Source organism: Oratosquilla oratoria, chromosome 11, assembly GCF_046742065.1.
Source record: "Oratosquilla oratoria isolate Oo_2021 chromosome 11, ASM4674206v1, whole genome shotgun sequence".
Taxonomy (NCBI): domain Eukaryota; kingdom Metazoa; phylum Arthropoda; class Malacostraca; order Stomatopoda; family Squillidae; genus Oratosquilla; species Oratosquilla oratoria.
Window position 1 is genome coordinate 3671458 of NC_134787.1, and position 25795 is coordinate 3697252.

Sequence of the window (25795 nt, forward strand, 5' to 3'; positions counted from 1 at the left end):
GGAATGGCTTTATGCTTTTTTCTTTTTGGCTACCTCCCTTGTAAGGGGGGAAAACATACATACATACATATACATAAGGCTTTTCCCCCTTACAAGGGAGGTAGCCAAAAAGGAAAAAGCATAAGATCATTCCCACCCATTCCATCCCTGAATACACTCCACACCCCTCCACCCCCCCTCTCATCTTAGCACCTCCTGGATGACGGGTTATCCCTGCACCTTGTCCGCTGCCCTGGGTCAGAAGTAGTGTCACAAGACACAGCACATCCACAGCAAGGCCGCTTCATTAAATCGGCGACCCCCCCCCCCTCTCCGTCCCCCCCATGCATAGAAGGAGAAGACGGGGAGAAATCCCTTTGGGATGCGTCAAATTTTGCGCACACATACTACCTCACCCCCCCATCCCCCTGCCCATTCCACCTAATGCATCACATCATCATCCATATTCAACCATTCTCCATTCACCCCTGTCTTCTGTCCTCTCCCGTCCTTCCTCAACAGACATTCCCCTCTTCCCCAAAGCTTTGGTATATGTATGTATGTATGAATGGATGATTATTTGATGCCGCACAAAGGAATTCCTTCATGTCGTCTCTTTATTTCTTGTGTGTGGGTGAAAGGGGACAGTTGCCATGTAATGACCCACTAGGTAAACAAGGTTTGGTTATCAGGCCCTGTTGTGTTGCTTCTGATCCAGGCATTGGGTGGATGATGGGAATGACCCATCGCCCACAAGAAATTATGATAAAAGGGACGACATATGGGTTGGGGATGGATGAAAGGTGGGTGTAGCATGCTTAGCTGGCCATCTCCCTTATAAGAGAAGGCTTTTTGGAATATATGTAGAACATCTACATATGGGAGAAAAATGATTTCCCCATAGAACAGCACCCAAGAATGATGTGCACATATTTTTATGCAAGATCCCTCAGTCCCACCCGTCCATCCCATCACCTAGCACAAACATTAACACCTTATAAAAAAAAAAAATGTACATATACCAATGGTTTCTTCCCCCATACAAGGGAAGCAGCCAAAAACAAAGGCATAAAATCCACTCCCACCCATTCTGTCCCCACATACAGTAAGTCCTCATTATACAGTAGATATGGGTTCCTGAAAACCTTACCGCAAATTGAAATTACCATATACCGAACCCATTATAACATGTAATAATAGGATATGGCAGACGTACCTTCTCCCTGCTCTTTCCTCTTCAAAATATCTAGCGGATACCATATCTGTGAATTTTTCGTACCATAAATAGAATCAAGGGTAGTAATTACCAAATACCGTAACTGTGAATTTACCAGATAAAGAATTACTGTATAAGGAGGAGTCACTGTACTCCACTCCCATTCACCCACCTCCCTTCCTCTTATCTTGGCTCCTCCTGGATGATGGGTCATTCCTGCATCTCTCCCACTGTCCTGGGTTAGAGGCAATGTAGCAAGACATAGCACATCCACAGCAAGGCCGCCTCATTTAATTGGCGATCCCCTCTTTCCCTCCCCTCATGCAGAAAAAGAGAAGACAGGGAGAAATACCTTCAGACTGTATCAAAATATCATTCATACATACTCCCTCACCCCCATCCCCACCCACTCCCTTCCATGCATCACAGCATCATCCATACACAACCATTCTCCACTTACCCCTATCTTCTGTCTTCTCCCTTCCTTCCTCAACAGACATTCCCCTCTTTCCCAATGCCCCTTTCACTCCATCCATCCATCTCATCCTTGGTTGCCCCCTCATGTTCACTCCCTCCACCTCTGCCTTCCACCTCTGCCTTCCACACCTCTTTTACTAATCTTTCATCACACATTCTTCCCATGTGTCCAAACTATAAAAAAAAAAAATAGTATTAGCAACATGCTACTCAAAACACCAACACCGGCCTATTACATGGGTCTTGCAACACATCCATATGGAAACCTATGGAGCCAAAAGTGAGAAGTGAACTTAAACATCAAGAAATGTAGTATAATGGAGTTTGGAAAAAGTAAAAAATTAATATCAGGACAATATAAAATTGGTACAAAGGAAGTAAAAAATGTCAGCTCCAAAAAGGACCTTGGGAGTAATTATTAACAGACATGTCACCAGACAAGCATATGAACAAAATAGTCAGAGAAACCCACAATTTACTAAGATCAATAAATGTGGCTTTTAATTACCTGGATGAAGTAGTGGTGAAAAATATACTAGTCACACTGATAAGACCAAGATTGGAGTATGCTGCAACACTATGGATACCCAGCACAAAAAAGAATATAAAGAAATTGAAAAGAACCCAAAGAGCAATGACAAAGATGGCACCAACACTTTCAAAAGTGTACAAAGATTGTCTAAATTGGAACTACCAACACTAGAACAAAGAAGAAAAAGAGGAGATCTACTGGCCATTTACAGAATCATGAAAGGCATGGAAGTCCTTGACAGAGAAGATTTATTAAAGTGGATTAAAAGAAAAACAAGACATGAAAAGAAACTCAAAAAGGATAGTTATAGAAGAGATCTGAAAAAAAAAGTTTTCCAGAGTGGTGGATGACTGGAACAAATTGGACAAAACAATAGTGTGCAAAAACCATACAAGAATTTAAGAACAAATTAGATGCTGAGAGATACAGACAGGTCACTACAAGCGTAGCTCCCCTTTGTATATAATACAACTAGGTAGATACATACATTCAGATGATATAAGAGGCACTCAAAGACCAACCACCAAACTCAATACCCCATCAGCCCACCCTCCAGACAGCCCCACAGAGAATTCCTTCCCATGACAAGCATTAACCATACTAGCACGACTGCAGTCAGGCCACCAAGTTTGAAAACAATACCAACAAAGAATATGTTTGGGCCATGAAAGCAAACTACCCAATAGCAATCGCTACAAAGGAGACACCAAACACCTCATCCTCCATTGCCCTACTGTAGCTTTACCCTCACAAAGGATTACAAAGGCGGAGCATGCCGACAGGAGACCTTTTGGTCCATATCTAGGTCAGATGCAAAAAAAAATCATAATAATAATAAAATAATAAATAAAAACTATAATAATGTAAATAACAAATAAATTACATTATCTGTTCCTTGAGTGAATTGTGGATCAATCCAATAGCTATTGCCAGTTACTTGGGAACCATGTGTCTCTAGCAAGAGATCTGAGGCAGTGGATTGATTGATTATCAAAACTGTATTGGCAGTATGCATCTGATAATGCAATTTTAATTCACTTCCTTGAAATCTAGCCTTGTTTTGTATAGGGTCAAATACCTAAATTCAAACTGAGCATTTCATAAATGTGAGGTTTGTGACATGATCCTAGACAAATATTCCATGACGCTGCTGAAATGACTTGTTTACAGATTAAGCCAAATATATTTCTTGCATTATAGTAAAATTTGTATTGCATTTCTGCTGTGAACATTGGCATATTTTGTATCAAATAATTGCAAAAACTGCTTGAGTTTAGTAACTGTATAATATGGCAAATGTTCACATGTACATACATGCCAAGTCTAAGCTTATGTTTGCCATACACTCATCCCACACTCATCCAAAACCTATTCATTTGCCCTCCCATCTTAGCACTTCATGGGGTGAAAGATCCCCATCCCCCACCACATTACTCAGGTAGCCAATACATTGATATGCTGCATCTCTACAGCAAATGCTTATACACATACATACCAAGGCTTTTTCCCCCTTACAAGGGAGGTAGCCAAAAAGAAAAGAGGCATAAAAACCATTCCCACCCATTCCATCCCTAAATACACTCCACTCCCCTCCACCTTCCACCCTCCCTCTTATCTTGGCACCTCCTGGATGATGGGTCATCCCTGCACCTTGTCCACTGCCCTAGGTCAGAGGCAGTGTCACAAGACACAGCACATCCACAGCAAGGCTGCTTCATTAAATTGGCGACCCCCCCTCTCCGACCCCCCTATGCAGTTAATTGTTATTTTTTTGCCAATTGAGTTATAGAGATGCAGCATCTCTATAGCAAGTGCTTATAATCCAATTAATTGTTAATTTTCAGCCAATTGAATTTCCGGTAACCAGTTTAGATGGAGATGATGAAGGAAACTGTTGGATACTGTGTCAGGGTTTGGTGGCTGCTTTGCCTATTCTTCAGCTTCACGCCTTCAGGGATCTTCATTGGCTGGCTGCCAGTGATCCTGCTCGAAGGGCACAAGTCTTTGAAATCAGTGAACCAGGTATGTTTGATTAATAACTGTTGGTGTTGTAATACTCATGAGTATTTATTCCCCTCAAAACAATAAGGTTGAAAACTCCTTCCTATTGGAAGGCTTGGATGGTGCCCCTCACAGAGGGATTTGTAGCATGGAATTTAATGAACCATGCCCTTGGTTCAACTTTGCTGGTTACAGGATTCGAACCGTCATCCCCTCGATCTTCGCCGCAAAGTAACGACACCCTAACCCGCTCAGCCAGCGAGCTTCCATACCTTAGATACAAGTATAATGATATGGCTAGACTGTTAAAAAGAACACGGAGCAGAAACATGGAACGTAAGAGAGGAGGAGTTTGAATGTGTTTGAGATGAGGTGCATGAGAAGTATGATAGGGGGTTACTATGCTGGATAGAGTGAGAAATGAGGAAGTAAGGAGGAGAACAGTGGTGGAAAGGGAGTTGGGAGGTAGGGTTTATGAAAGAGTATTGGAATGGTTTGGACACACGGAAAGAATGAGTGAAGAAAGACTAGTAAAAGAGGTCTGGAAGGAGTGAACATGAGGGGGTGACCTAGGATGAGATGGATGGATGGGTTAAAAGGGACATTAGGAAAGAGGGGAATGTCTGTTGAGGAAGGACGGGAGTGGACATAAGATAGGGGTGAATGGAGAATGGTTGTGTATGGATGATGCTGTGATGCACGAGGTGGAGTGGGTGTGGGATGGGGGGTTGGGAGAGTATGTGTGAGAAATAAATTGAGGCAGCCCAAAGGGATTTCTCCCCATCTTTTTTGCATGAGGGGACGGAGAGGAGGGAGGTCACCAATTTAATGATGCGGCCTTGCCATGGATCTGCTGTGTCTTATGACACTGCTTCTGAACCAGGGCAGTTGTCAAGGTGCAGGGTTGACCAGTCATCCAGGAGGTGCCAAGATAAGAGGTAGGGAAGAGTATGTTAGGGATGGAATGGGAGGGAGTGGTTTTTATGCCATTGTTTTTTGGCTACCTCCTTTATAAGGGGGGAGAAAGGATTTGGTATATGTATGCAGGAGGTGCCAAGATAAGAGGGAGGGAGGAGGGTGGAGGGGAGTGGAATATATAGGAAATGGAATGGGTGGGAGTGGTTTCTATGCCTTTTTCTTTATGGTTACCCCCCCATGTAGGGGGAAAAAGCCTTTGGTATATGTATGTATGCAGTCGTATAACCTTTTTGTGTTTTTCATCATAGGCGGTCACCCACGAAACTGGCAGGACCTTGTAAATCCAACACTTAATATTGTCCGCAAGTTTACCGAGAAACTACGCAAGCACAACTGTCCAGAGGAATCCTCGACCACCACTGCACAGAGCAGCACAGATGTTAATAAGAATGAGGTGGCCAAAGTTCCAACCATCACAACAGTGAAGGAGAAAGTTAAACAGGTTAGTGAAAGTTAAGCAAGTTAGTGGTTGTTATCTGAACCAAAGCTTTGGGGATGCACTAATCCTCGTGCAGGACACTTTTTATTCTAGATCTCCTCTGCAATTATCTCTTTTTTTGTGTCCTCTTGTTTTTCCATTGTCCCATTTCAATAAGTCATTCTTATCTAAGATTTCCATTCCCTTCATAATTCTATAGATAGTAAGTCTCCTCTTTCCCTTCTTTGTTCCAGAGTTGGTAATTCTAATTTGGACAGTCTTTGTTCATATGTCATTTTGGAAAGAGTTGGTGCCAGTTTTGTTGTTGTTCTGTGTATGTATATGTATACATACATATACACACACACACACACACACATACTCATACAGTGGAAATTTGATTATCCACTTGTTTTTATTTTGTAATAATGCTTGGCTGCTTTATTCCAACTTCAGGTTTTGCATGGTTTGAAGCAGTACCCAGTTTTCTGTTTCTTCCTTTCCAACCTCCCAGAGGCCACCAATCGTGCTATCTTTGCAGAAGCTCAGCCTGTTCTTTGGGCTATTCAAGGTAAGGTCTAAGTTGGATAGACTTATGAGGAAGTGTTTTTATTCAATTTGGACATACAAACATGTACCTTAAGGCCCTCTCCCCCTTTTAAGGAAGTTAGCCAAGTCAAAGCATAAACTCGCCGAACACCTATCCCGTAACACATCTGATATCTCTCCCATCTTAGCTCCTTTTGAATAGTGTCATCTCTGGCCCCCCCTGACTGCTCAGTTGGATTCTTTTCTGTCACCATAACCTTCACCTCTTTATTCTCCCCGTTCACTCCCTCTCCTTCCATCCTCATCCCACATACTCTTTTTGGACTTCAGCAAACGTATCCAGTCTTCCTCTACTCCTGTTTCACTTTTATATTTTACTACCTCACAAACTTATCTCTGCTTCTCATGGTATGTGTTGTTATTTTCAGTTTCATTTCACTTGATCATTTTCAATATTTTTATGCCTCCCTCACCTTAAATCCCCCTCCATTTTATCTCCCTTTCTCAATTTCCCTGCTACCAGATGATGATCTGACAATCAACTACTCTCTCCCTTTAATATATTTACAACCAGAATTTTTCCAGTCTTCCTTTTGAATACCACTACTTAGCCCATTGATGCCTTCTCAAATACCCTCCCATTCACCACCTTGGCCCACATATATTTGTCTATTCTTTAACACCATGTTGACCATCATCATTTCTCTTGCAGCACAAATCTTTAAAATCTTTCCATTACAGTTCTTACTTGCCACCCTTTACCTCCCTAATACTCTGCCTGTCAGCTCATCTCCAACTCAAGCATTGAGATTCCCAATGCCACTACACACATTCCTCACAAAATTTTCTGTAAATACAGTACAAGATCTAGTGACATTTTTCATCATCCCTCTCTGCTCTGATTATTTTTAAGGGTTCATATATTCAGCAACAGTTAAGAAAATATACCGTGGATGTTTTATTGACATTTGTTTAATGGGGGTTACATGGAAAGAATGAGTGAAGAAAGACTAGTAAAAGAGGTATGGAAGCCAGATGTGGAGGGAGTGAACATGAGGGGACGTCCTAGGATGAGGTGGATGGATGGGGTGAAGGGGGCTTTGGGGAAGAGGGGAATGTCTGTTGAGGAAGGACGGGAGAGGACAGAAGACGGGTGAATGGAGAATGGTTGTATATGGATGATGATGTGATTGCATGAGGTGGAATGGGCAGGGGGATGGGGGGTGAGGTAGTATGTGTGAGCAAAATTTGACGCAGCCCGAAGGGATTTCTCCCCGTCCTCTCCTTTTATGCAATGGGGGGACGGAGAGGGGGGGTCGCCGATTTAATGAAGCGGCCTTGCTGTGGATGTGCTGTCTTGCGACACTGCTTCTGACCCAGGGCAGTGGACAAGGTGCAGGGATGACCCGTCATTCAGGAGGTGCTCAGATAAGAGGGAGGGTGGAGGGGTGTGGAGTGTATTCAGGGATGGAATGGGTGGGAATGATTTTATGCCTTTTTCTTTTTGGCTACCTCCCTTGTAAGGGGGAAAAAGCCTTGGTATATGTATGTATGTACTAGGCAGGATAGAGTGAGAAGTGAGGGGGTGAGGAGGAGAACGGGGGTGGAAAGGGAGTTGGAAGATAGGGTTGATGAAAGAGTATTGGGATGGTTTAGACACATGAAAAGAATGAGTGAAGAAAGATCAGTAAAAGAGGTGTGGAAGGCAGAGGTGGAAGGAGTGAACATGAGGGGGCAACCAAGGATGAGATGGATGGATGGGGTAAAAGGGGAATGTCTGTTGAGGAAGGAAGGGAGAAGACAAGATAGGAGTGAATGGAGAATGGTTGTGTATGGATGATGCTGTGATGCATAAGGGGAAGTGGGTGGGCGATGAGGGATAAGGGAGTATATGTGAAAAATAAATTGACGCAGCTGGAAGGGATCTCCCCATCTCCATTTCTGAATGAGGGGATAGAGAGAGAGAGAGAGAGAGGAGGTCACATATTTAATGAAGCGGCCTTGCTGTGTCTTGTGACATTGCTTCCACCCCAGGGCAGTGGGTGAGATGCAGGGATGACCTGTCATTCAGGAGGAGCCAAGATAAGAGGGAGAGAGGGGGGGGTGTATGGGAGTGGAGTATGTGGGGATGGAATAGGTAGGAGTGGGTTTTATGCCTTTGGTTTTTTTGCTACCTCCTTTGTAAGGGGAAAAAAGCCTTTGGTGTATGGCCTAATAGTAGCATGTTAATGTAAATAATCAATAAACTACACCAATGGGTATTCTTGGCTCAATTTGTCATCACTGGTCTTGTATTGCCTTCCTTCTCAAAAATCAGCTTCTCAAAAATATTACTGTTTTTTAACCCTTCTAATGTTTCCAGCCTTGGGAGACTTGGTTGCGGCTTCATACACAGAAGACAAATTTGGAGTAGTGCAACGTAACACTGCTGACATCATCACTGCTATCCTAGAGCTGCAACAGGTATGATATTTTGTAGAATGTTGATGTAACTTACTATGCAGAGCCAATTTTTGTAGAATTAGTGTTCTTTTTGTCTGCTCATAAGTTTTCTATTGATACATTAAAACCACCACAGAAAACAAATTTATATTCATAAAATAGCACATGAATATGGTAGGAGGAAAAGAAAAAAAGAAAATATCCACAACATACCACATGCACCATACAACATGACATACATATTCAGATCACAAAATAGACATACTAAGGTCAGTCAGTTTGTTGCTCCTGGTTTCCCTTGCAGAAGAACGTATTATAGAGGCATACCAAGACTAACAAACAAACTCTCTACTTTACCAAACTCCTCCAGACAGCCTTACAGAGAAAACTTTCCCACAGCAAGCAAGAACTACACTAGTAAGACTGCATTCAAGCCACTACAGCTTTAAAACAGAACCAACACAGTATAGGTCTGGCTATAGAAACAAAATGCCCTAGATATATTTGCCACTTTGAAGATTGAACACCCCCCTCCTACATTGGCCTTCTGTAGCATTATCCAGACAACGATAATTTATAGTCCATGAATGATTTGTAGACCAGTTTGGTGGTTGTTGCTGATTATTTGATTAAATGGATGCCAGATATTTGGTCTTGTGAATATGTTTAGATTTTCATTGTCTGAATTTGGAATGTGAAAGAGGAGGGAAGGTAGAGATGAGCCGATGGATTGTGGGTGACCTTGTGCTTCGTACTAAATTGGAGGATAGATTGAAGCCACTGGTGGCAGAACAGGGGGTGGATGAGGGGAGAAACATGAAAGTAAATGTGGGCAAAATAAGATGAGATGTACGGTGAGAGACGATGGTTGTGGGTTTAGGGTGAGTTGAAAGTGTGAGGCTTGAGAAAGTGGACAGCTTTGAATATTTGGGGTTACATGTGAAAGGGGATGGCAGAGAGGGGCTGAATTGTGGAGTAAATTAAGGAAAGTCAGGGTGGGAGTTGGAATGAAAAGTGTTATGAAAAATAGGTTTCTGGGGATGAATATAAAGAGGAGATTGTACGAGGTAGTGATTTTGTCCATGACACTTTATGAAGTGGAGATATGGAATTTGAAAAGAGACCGAATGTTTAATGAGGATGGATAGAATATGGAGATGAAGTGGAGAGTGGGACTGTAAAGATAGCTGGCAAATAGGGATGAGGTGGTGAGATGGTTTGGGCATATAGAAAGAACGAGGCAAGAATAGCTTAAAAAAGAAAATGTGGGAAAACGTAAGTAGATGGAGTGAATTTGAGAAAAGACCAAGAATGAGATGGATGAATGGGCTGCAAGGGTATTAGATGCAACAGAAATGTTTGGTGAACAAGAGTGCAAAAAATAGGAGTGTTCGTAAATGGGCAACAAAATGATGCAGCCCAAAGGGGATTGCCTCGTGTCTACTCCGTAATTTTCTTGGGTGGATAGTGTGGGCTGGGTGATGTGCCTTAAAATGAAGCAGTAAGGGTAAACTAGCTGGCAGCCCTGGCTGTAGAAGCACTATATTTCGCTGAATTGCCTTTGACCAGGGGTGGTTAGGGAGTGTGTGTGAATGATATTTTGACACAGCCCAAAGGGATTTCTCCCCATCTTCTCTTTTTCTGCTTGAGGGGATGGAGAGGAGGATTGCCAATTAAATGAAGTAGCCTTGCTTGATGTACTGTCTTGCTGCATTGCTTCAGACCCAGTGCAGTGGGCTAGATGCAGGGATGACCCATCATCCAGGAGGAGCCAAGAAAAGAGGGAGGGAGGAGTGGTGAATGGGAGTGGAGTATGTGGGGATGAAATGGGTGGGAGTGGATTTATGCCTTTTGACTTTGGCTACCTCCCTTGTAAGGGGGAAAAAGCCCTTGGTATATGTATGTATCCCTTTGACCAGAGCAATGTGCAACGGACAGGGATGACCCTTCATCCACAAGGTGCGAAGATGATGAGGGATGAAGGAGGTCTTTGGATAGATATATACTTTGAATAAGGGAAAAAAACTTTTGGTCTATGTATGTCAGAGGTTTTTGTGTGTTTGTGTAATGCATTTTTCAAATACTGGGTAGATAATTATGACCTTTTTTCTGACTGGTTACATACCTGTTCTGTTTAGGTCGTGGAAAAGGTTGGAAGGGTAACAATCAGGAGAAGTGAGGCACAAGTGCCTCATGATGTACAGCTGCGCCGAGCTTTGCGTCTTGCCATCAAGTCTTCACTCTATTCCATCACAAATGTGTTCAAACTTTCAGTTAGGTAAGTGTATTTTCTCTCTCTCTCTCCCTCCCTCCCTCCCTCCCTCCTTGTCCTCTTTCACTTCCTCCACATCTTCCTCCTCTTCTTCTCCCACCACTTTTTCCTCTTCTTCCTCCTCTTCTCCCTCCTCTTTCTCCTCCTCCCCACTACTAGAGATTGTGGTTACCACAAGTGTTCATTTCTAAATACAATTAGTTTATAGATTATATAACAGTATAACCTTGTAGAATGTAAGTAGCCGTGGCTCCATTAACCTGATTTTTTGTTTTGGTTTCCAGGGATATTTCACTGTCAGCAGACCACCAAAAGAAACTTTCAAGTTACCTCGAGTTTAAGGAGAGTTAGATGGAAGGACTGAATATGTTCAAATTAATTAGAGGCATTTCAAGTGAGCATCAGATATATTTGTTTTTTGAAGACAGCATATCAGGTGTTCATGGTAATAATTGTTGCCTTGAGTTTCACTAAGTGGAAAACCTGCAGCCCCACATTGGCTTGCAACAGTACTTGGGCTCTTGTACAGATCTCTCTGGTAAGAAATTGTATGCTATTATCTTGTATTGGTACAGACTGCTTCCATGTCACCAATTGAATTTGGTAGAAGGGAAGCAGTCACCACTTGTCAGCTTTCCATGTGTGATAAGGTGCAAGAAATACAATTGAAGTTGATTGGGAGAGATCTTGGGCCTAATCCAGAGACTTAGGGTCGGCCCTTTAGGGCTGTACCTCTTAATGGAGGTGAGGGGGGTTGATTGGTTTTGAAAATGGCCAGCTTCACTGTCCAACTTGCAGAACCACAATGTGCAGGTATCCATCGCTGGTCCCAGGTGCTCATAAACTGGGATATGCAAAATACTATCTAATGGGTATTTCCTAATATTCCTGTCAATAGATCACCAAAAGAAATGTACTTATTACCTTTGATTTAAGGAAAATCTGATATACCAAACTGATGTAATATTGTTGCCTTGAGTTTCATTGATTGAAAACTTGCAACTCCACAGTACTGTGCATCAGTCTTCATGCATCCCTCCCGTAGATCCTTCCAGGAGGAAACATTGACCTTTGCCTTGTTGTATTAGTGTGAATCAGTTTCTGTACCAGTGGTTGGTAGGAGGAGGGTGGCAGTCACTAGTTGTCAGCTCTTATGTAAAGAAAGTGAAGGAAAGATGGTCAAAGTTGATAGAGAAGTCGTGGTCCAGTGACCAAGTGCCAAGTACCACCAGATTGTGGTGAGGGCACTGATGTGACTTGAAAAATGGCAGGGAGGCGATTTTCCGGCATTCATCATGGAGAATCGCAATGTATAGGTTCCCATCATTGATCCCAACCAAACTGATTGTGTACAAAATTTATAAGAAACATTTCTATAAGTGTGTATGAGATACATTTCTATTGTTACTTAAGATAACAGAGGAAGACTTCTAGAACTATCCATATATTTGGAGTAGATTGCACAAAATATTTTCATAGGGATATACCTACATTTGCCTTAACCTTCTTCCCTCATAAAACTTGTTGGACAAGGATTAGATTTTAAAAGCGATTCCCCTAATAAGAACTTGTCTTGTCAAAATACAGTTACAAGTTGCTGCAAGGCCAGTACACAGCATTCAGTGTGGGGAGGAAACGGGGATAAGTCATCCCTTCATCCAAGAGAAGCTAAGATAAGAGGGAAGCAAGGGTTGTGGATGGGAGTGGAATGGGTGTGTGCCTTCGACTTGGCTTTCTTCCTTATAAGGGGGAAGCAGCCTTTAGTATATAGAGAGATATAATGTATCAGACTTTGGCACTAATTGTCTAGACAGATGTCATTAGCGTGTTTTCTCCAAGGATATGTCTGCTCATCAGTTGTATAGGAAAACAAGAGAATGGGGCCAGTTACTTCACTTCTTAAGATGTCGAACTGCACCAATATCATTTTCACATTGGACTTGCATGGATAAAAGATAAAAAAAATTCTAGGTACTGTAAAACTTACTCTCCCTCTTTCCTTTCTTCCTCCTGTATCTAATATTTTTCACCAATTACCATATTTTAGCTTTACATCTCTCTCTGTCTCATGCAGTAGATATATCATAACAAAGTGGGTTGGTGCAGTAAGATACAAAGAACGTGAAAAGAAAACGAGTGAAGACAAGAAATGTATGAAAATGAAAAGTGACACTTCAATATGAAGCAAGTCTAGCAAATAGCAAACAGTACATATGTCTGCCTATTATTGCCTTTTTACATAAGTAATGGAAAAAATGTCAAAGTGAAAGACAATGCAAAAGAGAAAGCAGAAAGAATGTGCAATATAAAAACGTAGAAACAGTTACCAAGGATTGGCAAACTGTCAGCTGAATGAATTCATATCCGTGGAGTGGTTTGTATCTGTATATGAAGACAGTTATAAGGCAAAAGAAAAAGAAAACCAAACTCATGAAGTAGTAAATGAAAGGCAGAGATAGTTTGAAAAGAGTAAGTTGATATGTATACAGTATATCCATTTATGTGAATAAAAAGTTTGATACATGCAAACAAATAAAGTTCCCAGTAGTTTTGTGTTCAAAAATATTTGTTTGTTCATAGTTGTTGAAGAGAGAAATAATTTATTGAAGTAGCTTTGAGGTTAAGAGGAAATATGAATAGTGAGATGGAGAGAAATTAAAGTTATGGGGTATGATTTGAACACAATAGTTGTTGTTAGCCCATGATGTCCTTATGATTTAACATTAGATTTGTGGAGGGAAATCAGTCACCCACTCAGGCCTCTAACAGAGGTCCTTTATGTGTTGTGGTCATGTGGTTTGCTGTCAGTGCTGAACAGTATAAACGTGTGTATGATCAGGTGTGCGATAGCTTAGCAGAGCTTGTGTGTGTGTGTGTCATCTGTTGTGTTACATAGCCTGTGATGGTCTTCTAATATTGCTTGGTGGCTGCAGCAGAATCTCCTTAGATGATTTCTGTTCCAATTAGGTTCCAGACTAGCCAGAGCTTTGTCTGTAAGAACTATGTGTTTATATTTTTGCCATTGTGGTAGGGTAGGTATGGTGGGATTGTGTAGTGTGTTGTGTTGTAGTAGTGTTCCGGGTTATGTTCAATGCATTTGTGTGTTGATGGATAATCTCTCGTGGATTCTTATGAGGTCCATGGATTTGTTTTGTGGATCCTGTGTTTTGTATATCGCACATGTTGAGAGGTTTGTTAGTTTAAACTATTGTCTGTATGTAGGTTATCAATGGATTATTGTGTTTAGCTGGTTATTGTTCTCGGAATCTTTTTTTTGCATAACTGGTAGCTTGATATTGTGTGTCTGAGATAGGTGCTACTTATGTTGGACTGACATATTTCAGCATTGATCTTATTTTCAGAGCTGGGTGTGTTATTGCTGGACAAATGTTACCAAAAAATCATGGGTGCATTTCCGTCCATGTGTTACCGATTTTATTATCCTGAGAGTGTTCAATGTTACTCTGTATGTATTTACCTAGGTGTACCTAGTTGTATTTTGTGGGAAGGGGAGCTATGCTCGTGGTGTCCCCCCTTTGTATCTCAGTGTCTAGTTTACTTTTAAACTCATGAATGGTTTTTGCGCATACTATTTCATTATCCAGTTTGTTCCAAGTGTCCACTACTCTGTGGAAAACTGTTTTTCTTCAGTTCTCTTCTGTAGCTATGTTTTTTTATTTTATTTTCATGTGTGTGTGTATATATATATATACACACACACACACACACACATAATATGCATGTACAGCTACAGAAGAGACCTGAAAATGAACAGCTTCCCACACAGACTTGATCTTGTGAGATACAGAAACAGGTCACAATGAGCATAGTTCCCCTTCCCGTAAAATACAACTATGTAAATACATACGCAGTAACACAGACTGCTCTAAGGAAATTCAAAAATGGTAACTCATTGACAGAAATGCATCCCAGATTTTTCAGTAACGCACTACCTGTCTGATGGTATTGTGCCCAGCGCTTGGTTATTTTATTGTTTGTATGTTAGATTTGACTAGTTTAAAGTAATCATTAAATCACTTCATTACTTGCTGAAGACCCATAGCTCCCAGGTAATCTGCAACAGCCACCAGGTTGGCCTAGAAATCAAGCAAGAAAGAAATATTGTATTGTTTTCTGGGTAGGCGAGAATGGGGTGAGATGTTGTGTCCTCTGTGTGGTTATTGAAATATAAATCTTTAGCAAGGCCTATTCTGTGTTGGTATTATTTCATAGTTGGGTGATGGCCTGAATGCAGTCATACCAGTGAAGTTCTTGTTTTTCTTGGGATTACTTGGACAGAATAACATCTATAGTCAGATGGAGTTTCGGAGTTGGTTCAGAAATGTTTGTGGTGTGATCTGAGTGTGGATGTGTTACAAGGTACAAGTGACAGGTTGTTGAAGTTGTTTAAATAGCACAATTTTCTTTTACTGTTGTCTTCTTCCTTTCTCTCTCTCTCTCCCTCCCTCTCTCCTCTCCTTTTCTTTCTGTTGGTTGTGCTTATATCATGTGGTGGAAAGGATAGGTTAGTTTTAGGGTTCTTGAATAGAACTATGTACCTATCTTTTTCATGTGCTGTTCTGTGGAGAGGATTCTGATGTCTGTAAATGTTCTGTTTGTATGGTTTTAGTGCATCCAGTTATTCTTAAAGCTTTATTTTGCATTGTTTGTAAGATGTTTCATTTTCTCGATTGTTAGGAACCATGTTGTAAGGATGTAGTCAAGTGTCCTTTTTATGAGTAATTTATACTGTGATTGGTGTTTTTCACAAGCCTTAACCAATGGCTGCTACAGATCTTAGTATATTTAATTTTTTGTTTGTTTTCATTACCCAATCCTTGATGTGTGGGTTGAAGTATATGCATATCAAAAAGCCTAGGTGTTTAATTTTTTCTAGTGGTAGAACTTGGCCATTTAATGTGACTGTTAAGTGTTTCTTTGATTTATAGTCTTCTTGAGGGGAGCAGTGTCGTTGATGATTTCTTAGAGGGATCTCCCATTCAGTCCTATCTCTGTCATAGTCCCAAATTACCAAGATATATTTGTGTGTTTTTGGTGACTGTTATTTAGTTGCTGTGTTGGGTTGTGATTGCTAGGTCATCTGCATAGGTAGCTTTGATGTTATGCTTTGGATCTGGTGTGGGGAGATAATTTGTAAATGGGTTAAACAGCATTGATAGCATTCTCCCAGTGGGACACCATTACACAATCTTTTGGTTCCCAGTAGATGATTGTTCAGAGATAACTCTGCACTTTCTACCTGTTAAGAAGTTTGTCAGCCATTTCTTGTTGTGGGTATTGTCTTTTTTAGGAAATTACTAGAACCAAGTCAGTAGCTTTATTTGTGTCTTTCTATTAGTAATGTCCTATCTAGTGGCACTTATGTTGAAGACCTCTGATATTTGTTAAAAGTTTTTGATCAGTGTGCTAGTAGAATGGTCTTATTATAATCCATGTTGATAGTTTGTCATGAGGCAGAGATGATGGTATTATTATTTATTAATTTATTTTATTTTTCCTTGTAATTTTTTTTTTTTTTTTTTTTAATAGGCTATTTCAGTAGAATTAATGGTGATTCATCATGATAAGCTCAGGAATTCTTAAAATGACAAAAACAGTTGATCAAATGTTTGAAGAAACTGTGTGGAAATAAATAAGAAATGGAATAGAAAATACATACATGCCAAAAGGCATATCCTCTTGCACCCATCCAAAACCCACTCTTGATCCTCAACACTCGGTATTGCATGAGCCTATGGTTAACAAATATTTGGTATGGTGACACTTAAGACAGTAAGGCTCTTTTGATATTGGAGTAGTTTTATGACATGAATAAAGTGCAAAATACAAGGATACATTTCTATAGACGTATTAACCCCTTCACTACAGGCCAAAATCTCGCGGGCAGCATAAGCTGCCAGACATGCGATGTTGCATCATAATACTCGCATTATAAGAAATAAAGTTACTGCTGTGTTGCTCGTTCTCTTTCACCCATGAATTTTGATAACCATAGAAAATATGATTAAGCCAGTTTACAGAGTATGGGGGTCACGCAGGCACAACTACAATATATATAATCAAGACGCCGACATCGGCATCCTCGTGTACCCACTTGCTACTCATGACGCCTACGTAGGCGGCATTGTATCGAAGGGGTTAATGTACATAATTCTTCCAGACCTCTTATAGGGTACCACTATATAGTCTATTAATGCCTTCTTGAATACCCTTCCACCAGTCACCCTGCCCCATGTGTTTCTCTCTTCTTAAACACCATGTTTGCTGTCTGTTTTCCTTTGAATATGGCCAACATGTCTCCATTATCATTCCTATCTGCCACGCCATACCTCCCCACTACTCCATCTACTGACTTATCTCCTATAGCTTATCTCCCAAAACTCCATACATTCATTTAAATCGCTCCAAAATGCTTCACTCGCCCCATCGCTTTTCTTACTATCAGGACCATACATGTTCACAAATGACCACGCCTCCCATCCCTGTCTCACGTTTGTCCACATCATCCACAATGATACTTCTCTTCATTCCACCACACTCTTACCCATCTTGTCATTTACCAACAGACTCCTAACATCCCACCTACTTGACTCCCAGACTCCAACTCTCTTCCTTCTCAGTTTCATTTCAGTCATTGCTAATACATTCACACATCTTCTCACAAATGTACTACCAATCTTTTCCTTTTTGCTTTCCTCTGCGCCATATCCTTGAACATTCAGTGACCCATTTACTAGGATTTTGGTTGGAGTCCTCCACCGAGACCCTTTTATCCAAAAGAAAAGTACTTGGGAAACCCTTAATCCCTTCACTCCATTCCATATACAGTGAGTCCTCCTTATACAGTAATTCTTTATCTGGTAAATTCAGTTACGGTATTTGGTAATTACTACCCTCGATTCAATTTACGGTAAGAAAAATTCACAGATACGGTATCCGCTAGATATTGTGAAGAGGAAAGAGCAGGGGGAAGGTACATCAGCCATATCCTATTATTACATGTTGTAATGGGATCGGTATACGGTAATTTCAATTTGCGGTAAGGTTTTCAGGAACGCGTATGTACCGTAAAACGAGGACTTACTGTAGTCACATTCTATGATGTATGGGAATATTGTGTTGACATTCTTCTCCCCTATATCAGAGGGATCAGAAAAGTGACGTGGCAGAGGATGGCACGGTCGTGTGAATCATGGAATGCTATGAAGGAGGCCTTTGTTCAGCAGTGGACTCGGGATGGCTGATTTGATTGATTGAGAAAAAGAAAAGGTGGAGAATTAGAAATGGTAAAGAATAGCTTCAAGGGGCAACAGAAGGGAGCTACAGTAGAGTCTCATCATTCCTGTATTAGTAAAGAAGTTACTCAATTTAAATGAATAATGTGTGACTCTGGTCCATAGGGGTGCCCCCTAAACAGTCTCATGACAGCTGCATGTCAGTTTGCAGTTGGTATCCTACTATGGGTTAAAATGGAAATAAATAATAAAGTCAAATAAATATATCAGACCAGTGATCATTAGCTGAGTATTTAGTGGTAATTTTTTAGATGGAGTCGTTGGCAAAATGTATGTAAATGGAGTCAGGATTTCTTTACATTGGAAGCAATTGAGTAAATATATAGGTTTGTTGGATTCAATAACTGGAAATGTATGGGTGAATGAAATTTTGATGCAGCCCAAGGGGATTTCTCACTGTCTTCTCTTTTTCTGCATGAGGGGATGGAGAGGGGGTTTGCTGATTAAATGAACCAGCCTTACTGTGGATGTGCAGTTTTGCTGAGTTGCTTCTGACCCGGGGCCATGGGCAAGAAAGAAGGATGACGCATCATCCTGGAGGAGCCAAGAAAAGGGGGAAGGAGGGGTAGTGAATGGAAGTGGAGTATGTTATGAAATGGGTGGGAGTGGATTTATGCCTTTTGACTTTAGCTACCTCCCTTGTGAAGGGGGAAAAAGCCATTGGTATATGTATGTCTGTAATAACTGGAAGTTAAATTCATGTGTATGAACATCCATAAGGAGTATGGTGGAGAAAGATGCAGTACTGGATTTTTCAACATGTGAACAAGTTCTTGAGTTCCTAAAGTTTGTAAAAACAATATTATTCAAGGCAGAGGTGAATGGCTGGCCCAGGCAATAATATGTAAAAGATGGATGTGCAAGGAAGGTTCAGTAACATTAGGTTGAAAAGTGTAATTATATTTAGTTGATATAAGGAACAGCTTTATTTTCTATGATTGTCACAGTAACATTGTAACTGAAAATAAGAAAAGCATTGTGTAATAAAGAATGTATGTGTGTGTGTGTAACACGTGTGAAAATTTTATATTGGTCTTCAAGCACAAATGTATTGTATTACAGCATGTGTGCCAACATACTGTATTCTTTTTTTTTTTATATAGAAGCCTCTCATAATAAGAAAATAAACATTAGAAAGTTTCATTATCCTTATGGCCTGTCTTTATTTACACACTTGATCTCAAGGATTCATGTTCTTGTTTTGTTTATTTTATATTTTTATCATCTCTTCTCCTCCCTTCCTTTATGTATATTTTACCCTCATTCCCCCATCTTACTACACTGTGTCCTCCAAGGAGTTGGATGTACACCACTGGAATGGATGGGAAGTTTCTTAGAGGGGAGGAAAATGAAAACCGTAATCAAGAGAGAGCAGCCCAAATAGAAAGAAGTGACCAGTAGAAATCCATATGCATCAGACCTAACATGTTTACAGATGGTAGTGAGAAGCCAATATCCCTTGTTCCCTAAGTAAGCTTTCAGTTCACCTGCCTGGTCCTTAGACCTTAATCTAACAAGTCCCAAGACCAGTGAGAATTGCACCAACTTGTCTACATTCAGGTCATCACTGCAATAAAACAGTCAACACAGAATGGACCTGGCAACAGACTAATTACACAAGATGCAATCACTGTACAGGAGACACAGAGCACTTAATATTACTGTTCTACACTCAGTGTTTCCAGATAGAAACCCCATCTCCTTACTAGGTGATTAATAAGCTAAACCTGTGATCATGGCCAGAATCCAATGGGCTGCAGATCTGCTGCAAGAGAGTAGAGACAATGGATTGATTGGTTGAGTGATTGATAGATCCAAACAAAATATATTGCTGGAGCCAAAATTAGCGAATGGAATTTTATACCATTAAATGTAGCACCACCTTGACCCACCATAGATGTCATCTTGATATGGAAATTCTTAAACAATACAGAAATTGTTGCAGAGGAGATGGAACCCCAATTAGTGTCTAGGTTTAAGATTTTGCCCTCCTGAGTATGAGACCTGTTTGTAGAAGATAAACTGAATTGCCTACAAGAAGAAAGCCTCAAGTATAGAGACCATCCATCCATAGGCACCCCACGGAGGCTCTGAACACATGCAGGCACAGAGCTCATGCCTTAGATGATCCATTAGGTTGAGGAATGAACAATTGGTGCCAGTTAGGATGGGAAAACCCAAGCATGACTTATAGTACAGTATCTCTTCAAATGTATAAACAGACTAACCTGTTTGCACACACACACCCCAATTGAAGATGTAGATCACTTTAAGAATGTCTTTGAAAACTTTATGGCATTTTGTTTTTGTTTTCATTTTCTGTACAGTGTTTTAAAGGGCCCCAAAAAACCTTGATCATCAAAGGACTGCAAAACACCTCGATCAACAAAGGACTCCAATGGACCTTAATCATCATAGGACTCTTCAGGTGGGAAATTAGAGTGCCAGACTTTTCATGTCTGCCTTGGGACAGGTTCATTCATGTCCGGTAAATGGGGTTATGGCATTATCAAGGGTGTATATGTATGAGTGAAGGAAATACACAAACTATTGGTCATTGGACAAAAATATCCAGGGCTTCATGGGATCTCAAGTTGGGTGTTTAAGGAATACAGGGAACAAGGGATAGGCAAGATTCATAACCTAGTATGTTCATTGAAAGAAGGTATAGTGCCACAAGACTGGAAAAAGGCCAATGTGGTATTAATTCATAAAGGAAGATTTAGCTTGATAACTGCATAATAGGGTTTTGTCAGTTATACATGTGGTGTGTAATTTCTCAGAATAAAAGAAAAAGAAAAAATTTCGAAACATTTTACTGTTATAGAATAGGAAAACCAAATATTAGTTATTGTAGCAAAGTTGCAAATTTTGTCACTTGAAGGTTGTAGGCAGTGGTCATGCATGAGCGAGCTGCAGAGAACTTTTATACTATGTTCTTATTTATACTTTTTCATAATTTGTTCCTCACCGCTGGTCTTTCAATTGACCACTTTTTCTTTCCTTTTCTTAGGAATGGTTCCTGTGTAAATTATCTTGCACCACTAGAAGTAGAGGGGTGTGGGTTGTGCGGAAGTGACTGACCTCCCCCTTCCTTGATATCTGAGGAGAATTAAGGGATGTGTACTAGTTGAATATAATAGTGAAACTCCATGAGAGAACTTTGAAAAATAAGTGGTTTCGATATCTTGAAGAAAGGAAAATTTTGTTAGACAATCGGTTGTTTCAGAACTTGCATATTGTAACTATTGAAAATTTGATTTGAGTGATTCACCTAGTGCAACAAAGGGAGGGTTGTTTGGATTGTGTAGATCTAGAGAAGGCAACAAAGTACCTCATAATCAACTAGTATGGAAACTGAAGCATCTTGGTAGACTTAGAGGGAAGCTATTGGATTGGATGAGGGATTTCCTGAAAGACTTACATAATAGTCAGAAAAGAATGGATATCAAGATTGTGACTACCAAAATCTCACAAGGTCACTACTAGCAATTGTAATCTTTTTGATCTCGTAATTGGTACAATGTATGACAAGCTACACCAACATGTACATGATTCAAAGTTTGAGAAGAATAAAAAATGAAGATGACTATTTACAGAAAGTTCTAGACAGTATATATGCCTGAAGTAAAGTGCCATCCCCTGTGGAGCTGCAGGTTTCCAGTCTGCGAAACCATTATTCTATCTTTATAACAAGGTCTTTTTCCCCTTATAAGGAAGGCAGCCACTCCCATCCACCACCCTTTCCTTATCTTCTCATGGATGGTGGGTCATCCCTGTATCCTGCCCACTGCTCTAGGTCAGAAGCAGTGCAGCAAGACACAGCCAGCAGCACAGCAAGGCCATCTCACTTAATCAACGACCCCCACCCTCCCCATCCCCTCATGCAGAAAAAAAAAACAGAAATCTCTTTGGTCTGTCAAAATATACATAACCACTCCCTATCCTCCCCCCATCCTGTCTTCACAATATCATCTATACACAACCATTCTCCACACACTCCTGTCTCCTACCTTCTCCCTTTCCTGCTCGACAGATATTTCCCTCTTGCTCAAGGCCCCTTTTAATACTTGATTATCATCGTCATTAGACAGAAAAAATGTGCAATTCACACACTCAGGGCATCTAGGACTTCTGTACACATTGTCATGATAAATTCATCTCATGTTGTACACTGCCTACACTTCACTCTACCTCACATCAACCTTTGGATATTGAAACCAGAATACAAGTAACAACACTTTATTAAATAAGAGGTAGGGGAGGTAAACCATTTCATGTGCACAGTATACAGATAATTGAACACATGTATAAAACACCTTGTGCTCATTACCCCTTCAACACAGTAATATACTCTAGATTTTATTCAGGCTAAGGACAGGCAACTTTATTCTGAGTGGTTAGACTTCAGTCTGAAAGGGGTCTCAAATGACTTAAACCTCCTTCAAACTGATCTACAACCTCAGCCAAAGAAAGCTGTTCATCCTCAGTACAATGAAATCTCTCATTAACGGACGTTAATTAGCTGCGTTTCTGGTGTTTTTGCTGTGTTTTCAGTGTTTTTGGTGCTGTTGTTTAGTGCATGCAATCACTATGCCAACCTAAAACCACTCCAAAACACCGCAAACGCAGCTAATTAACGTCCGTTGATGAGAGGTCTCACTGTAGTAGTAAAATCTAATAAACTTGCATGTTGATGGGGTTAGATACAAAATTATATGAATGAACACTAATGGGTATCTGTTCTCAGAATCTTAAACCTTTTTCTACAACTTATGATATGTCATTTATTCTAGTTGTTGCCGGGCAATTTACTCAGCTGTGGGAAACCTCCACAATGAAAGGGTCAAAAACAATCTCCAACCTATCTCAATTAACTGCTTTACTGTACTTTTAACTATTGTTTATTCTAGTTGCTCCCAAATTATTTTATTCATCTGAGGGAAACACCTCTATAGTGACAGGGTATGAACAGAAATTAAATCTGCAGTGCTAATAATGTTCAGTAGCTCAATACGTACATAGATTTAATGGAACAATATCAAGCCACTCATTTGAAACAAAACAAAACCATTCTTGTCCTGTGAAACAATTTGAAATAACAGATGACCAGTGCAGAGACAACACAAGCTGTGCTTTTAGCCAACAAATTCACCCTACACACACACTCTTATGAGCTACCGTGCCTATAAATACCTTATAGAAAAAGACTAGAAAGGTCAATACATCCTTTCTAGCAAATACAAATAATGTAGACATATTCACTAAATATTTGGTATGGTATACAGAATATCATCATACAAATACATATTCTGAGTTACTAAGAGTTAACCACACTGATTTTATCAGCTCTTTTTCCACCCCTAGGATGTCATATTGCCAGTTAAGATCTTGACCTATCTCAATTCAATTTTGCACCTTGTAGTTCAGTGATATACTCCACAGATTTTGGTCTACCTAATGCCAGACAATTTTCTTGAACCAACGGGTAGACTTGGTACAAAATGGAAGAACAGGATAAAGTAGAGGAAGGAGTGGTAAAAGTACTAAAATAAATGGGGAAATGTTTGTCAGGAATGAAGTACAAAAAATAAACACATAGTCCCAAGATGGAGAGAGGAACACATTACCTACTGGATGGTAAGATGGAAGCTCAAATTGTGTAATGCCAAGAAATGATATTGACAATCATAGATAGTGAATAATACACAAGGTCAGACACAAAGAGAGAGATGTATGTCCATTAAAAATCAAGTTCAAATCACAAACCATGGAAATGAGGTGATCTGTAGGGCATACAAAATACTTGAATAACAGGAAATGCAATTGAAGAACAAGCAAAAATAAGGGAGCTTGTCAATGAGGCCAGGAATGGAAGGACAAATAGCCTGAGCAAAAGAAGTAAGAAATTTTCTAACGAGTTTTAGATTAAAAACGGAGGAAACGGTACTGAAAAAGATAATGCAAGTCAGTTCAGTACAGTAAATAATGTAGAGGTATAGATGAATTATTATGGACCAGGTCAGAAATCAGTTGCTTGGGGGCAAATCAGACGAATATTTTTTGCTTAGTAGAGACAAATTTACCTATCAATCTTGATTTTAAACTCTGATAGTGGATATAAAGTCTGAAGATGTGACAGAAAAGACAAAATAAGAGGTGGAGTGATAATAGTAGGGAAAACCTCATAACTGGATAATGTGATACTGGGTAAAGGTAAGGCTGAAATAATTTATCTGAGGATTAGAACAAGGGTAACATATAGAAGACTTCATGGCATCATGTCCATGCAAGATAAAAGTTTGGAACAAAGCTATCAAGAAATATCAAATATAATCTTTTCCCATATGGAACTTACTTGAACAAAAGTGATAATATAATCCTGGTGAGAGACTTATTGTAAAGAGATGAATTAGGAAGAGTAGGAAGCAAGTGGAATAGAAGAGCCTCTGGGTAATACTACCTTAAATGTTTTGATGGCCTATGTAATGCATCAAAGAGATGACAAGATTAAATGTAGAAGACACATCTGTGAGATAAGACTTACTGCTATTCCTTAAAGTATGAATACTCCATAGAAAAAAAAGTGATTATGTAGTGATTGAATTTCATTTGACAGGTGAAGGTGTAGAGCCAAGAAACAAATCATATGTTTGAAGCTGATCAGAAGAGGTCTGTGAATACAAAAGAAACAAAATGTGAATTTTCTAAATCTCTACAACTTGAGTGTGAAAGAATATATGCCAACAGTTAGTGGGAGAAAAAAAATGGATAGAAGACTGGTTCAAGAGAAAAGCATGATGTGGCTTGGGAAAAATGGAGGAAGAGAAAAAATAATCGACCCAAGGGAGATAACAAAAAAGCAAGAAATGACAGACTGGCTTGAAGCCAGAGTATGCCCCTTGGCTCAATAGAACTGCCTGTCCTTAGTGAGAACAAAATTAATAGAGTATGTCAGTGTTGAAGGGATTAAGGCTTGCAATCATCTAAATTGTACTTCAGATATATGATACCCATAATTTCTATTGTTCAAAAATTGTTTGTGACAGTTATACATGCCATACCATGGTGCACCTGCTTGAAGCCCTTAACCAAACTTTACTTATAATAAAAAAAATTCTTCAATACAGCACACTAGCAGAGCATCCTGTAGGAAACATAGGCACACACTCTGAGTAATTGTACACCACTTGCATGGCTGCTGGAACATGACATCATTAGGTGTTCAACACTTTTCTTAACTCCAGAACTAAGAACTAATCCTTTGTACTTATTTGTAAACTTCTAAGATCAAGTGCTACTAAGAGGGCACATTTACTTCCCCTCTTTGGCACAATAATGTGCTGAACAAGTTTTATTCTGACTAATTCCAGATAACTATTCAGTTGAAGGAATACAGAATAAAATGGGGCCTTTATCTATCCTGACTTCATTTTGTTTCATCAGAATGAAACTGCCCAGTGTTAGCCAAAATAAAATCTCAATGACATTATCATGCTAAAGAGGTTAAACATTAATGTTATACATACATATACCAAGGCTTTTCCCCCTTACAAGGGAGGTAGCTAAAATGGAAAAGGCATAAAATCATTCCCACCCATTCCATCCCTGAATA

The 25795-nt window shown here is 40.0% G+C and overlaps 1 protein-coding gene across 2 annotated transcripts in view; it reads left to right on the forward strand.

Moving 5' to 3' along the window:
- Positions 1-25795, forward strand: part of Ndc1 (Nuclear division cycle 1) — a 43003-nt gene that overhangs the window by 11930 nt on the left and 5278 nt on the right. Inside the window, exons 6-11 of one of the 2 annotated variants that reach the window (XM_076192244.1) lie at positions 4049-4226; positions 5432-5625; positions 6058-6172; positions 8513-8613; positions 10731-10870; positions 11149-11258. In XM_076192244.1, coding sequence (XP_076048359.1) covers positions 4049-4226; positions 5432-5625; positions 6058-6172; positions 8513-8613; positions 10731-10870; positions 11149-11215 — 795 coding nt within the window. In that variant the 3' untranslated portion in view covers positions 11216-11258. Of the gene's footprint in view, positions 1-4048; positions 4227-5431; positions 5626-6057; positions 6173-8512; positions 8614-10730; positions 10871-11148; positions 19316-25795 lie in introns of those variants that run through there. The other variant, XM_076192243.1, reaches the window with a different exon arrangement.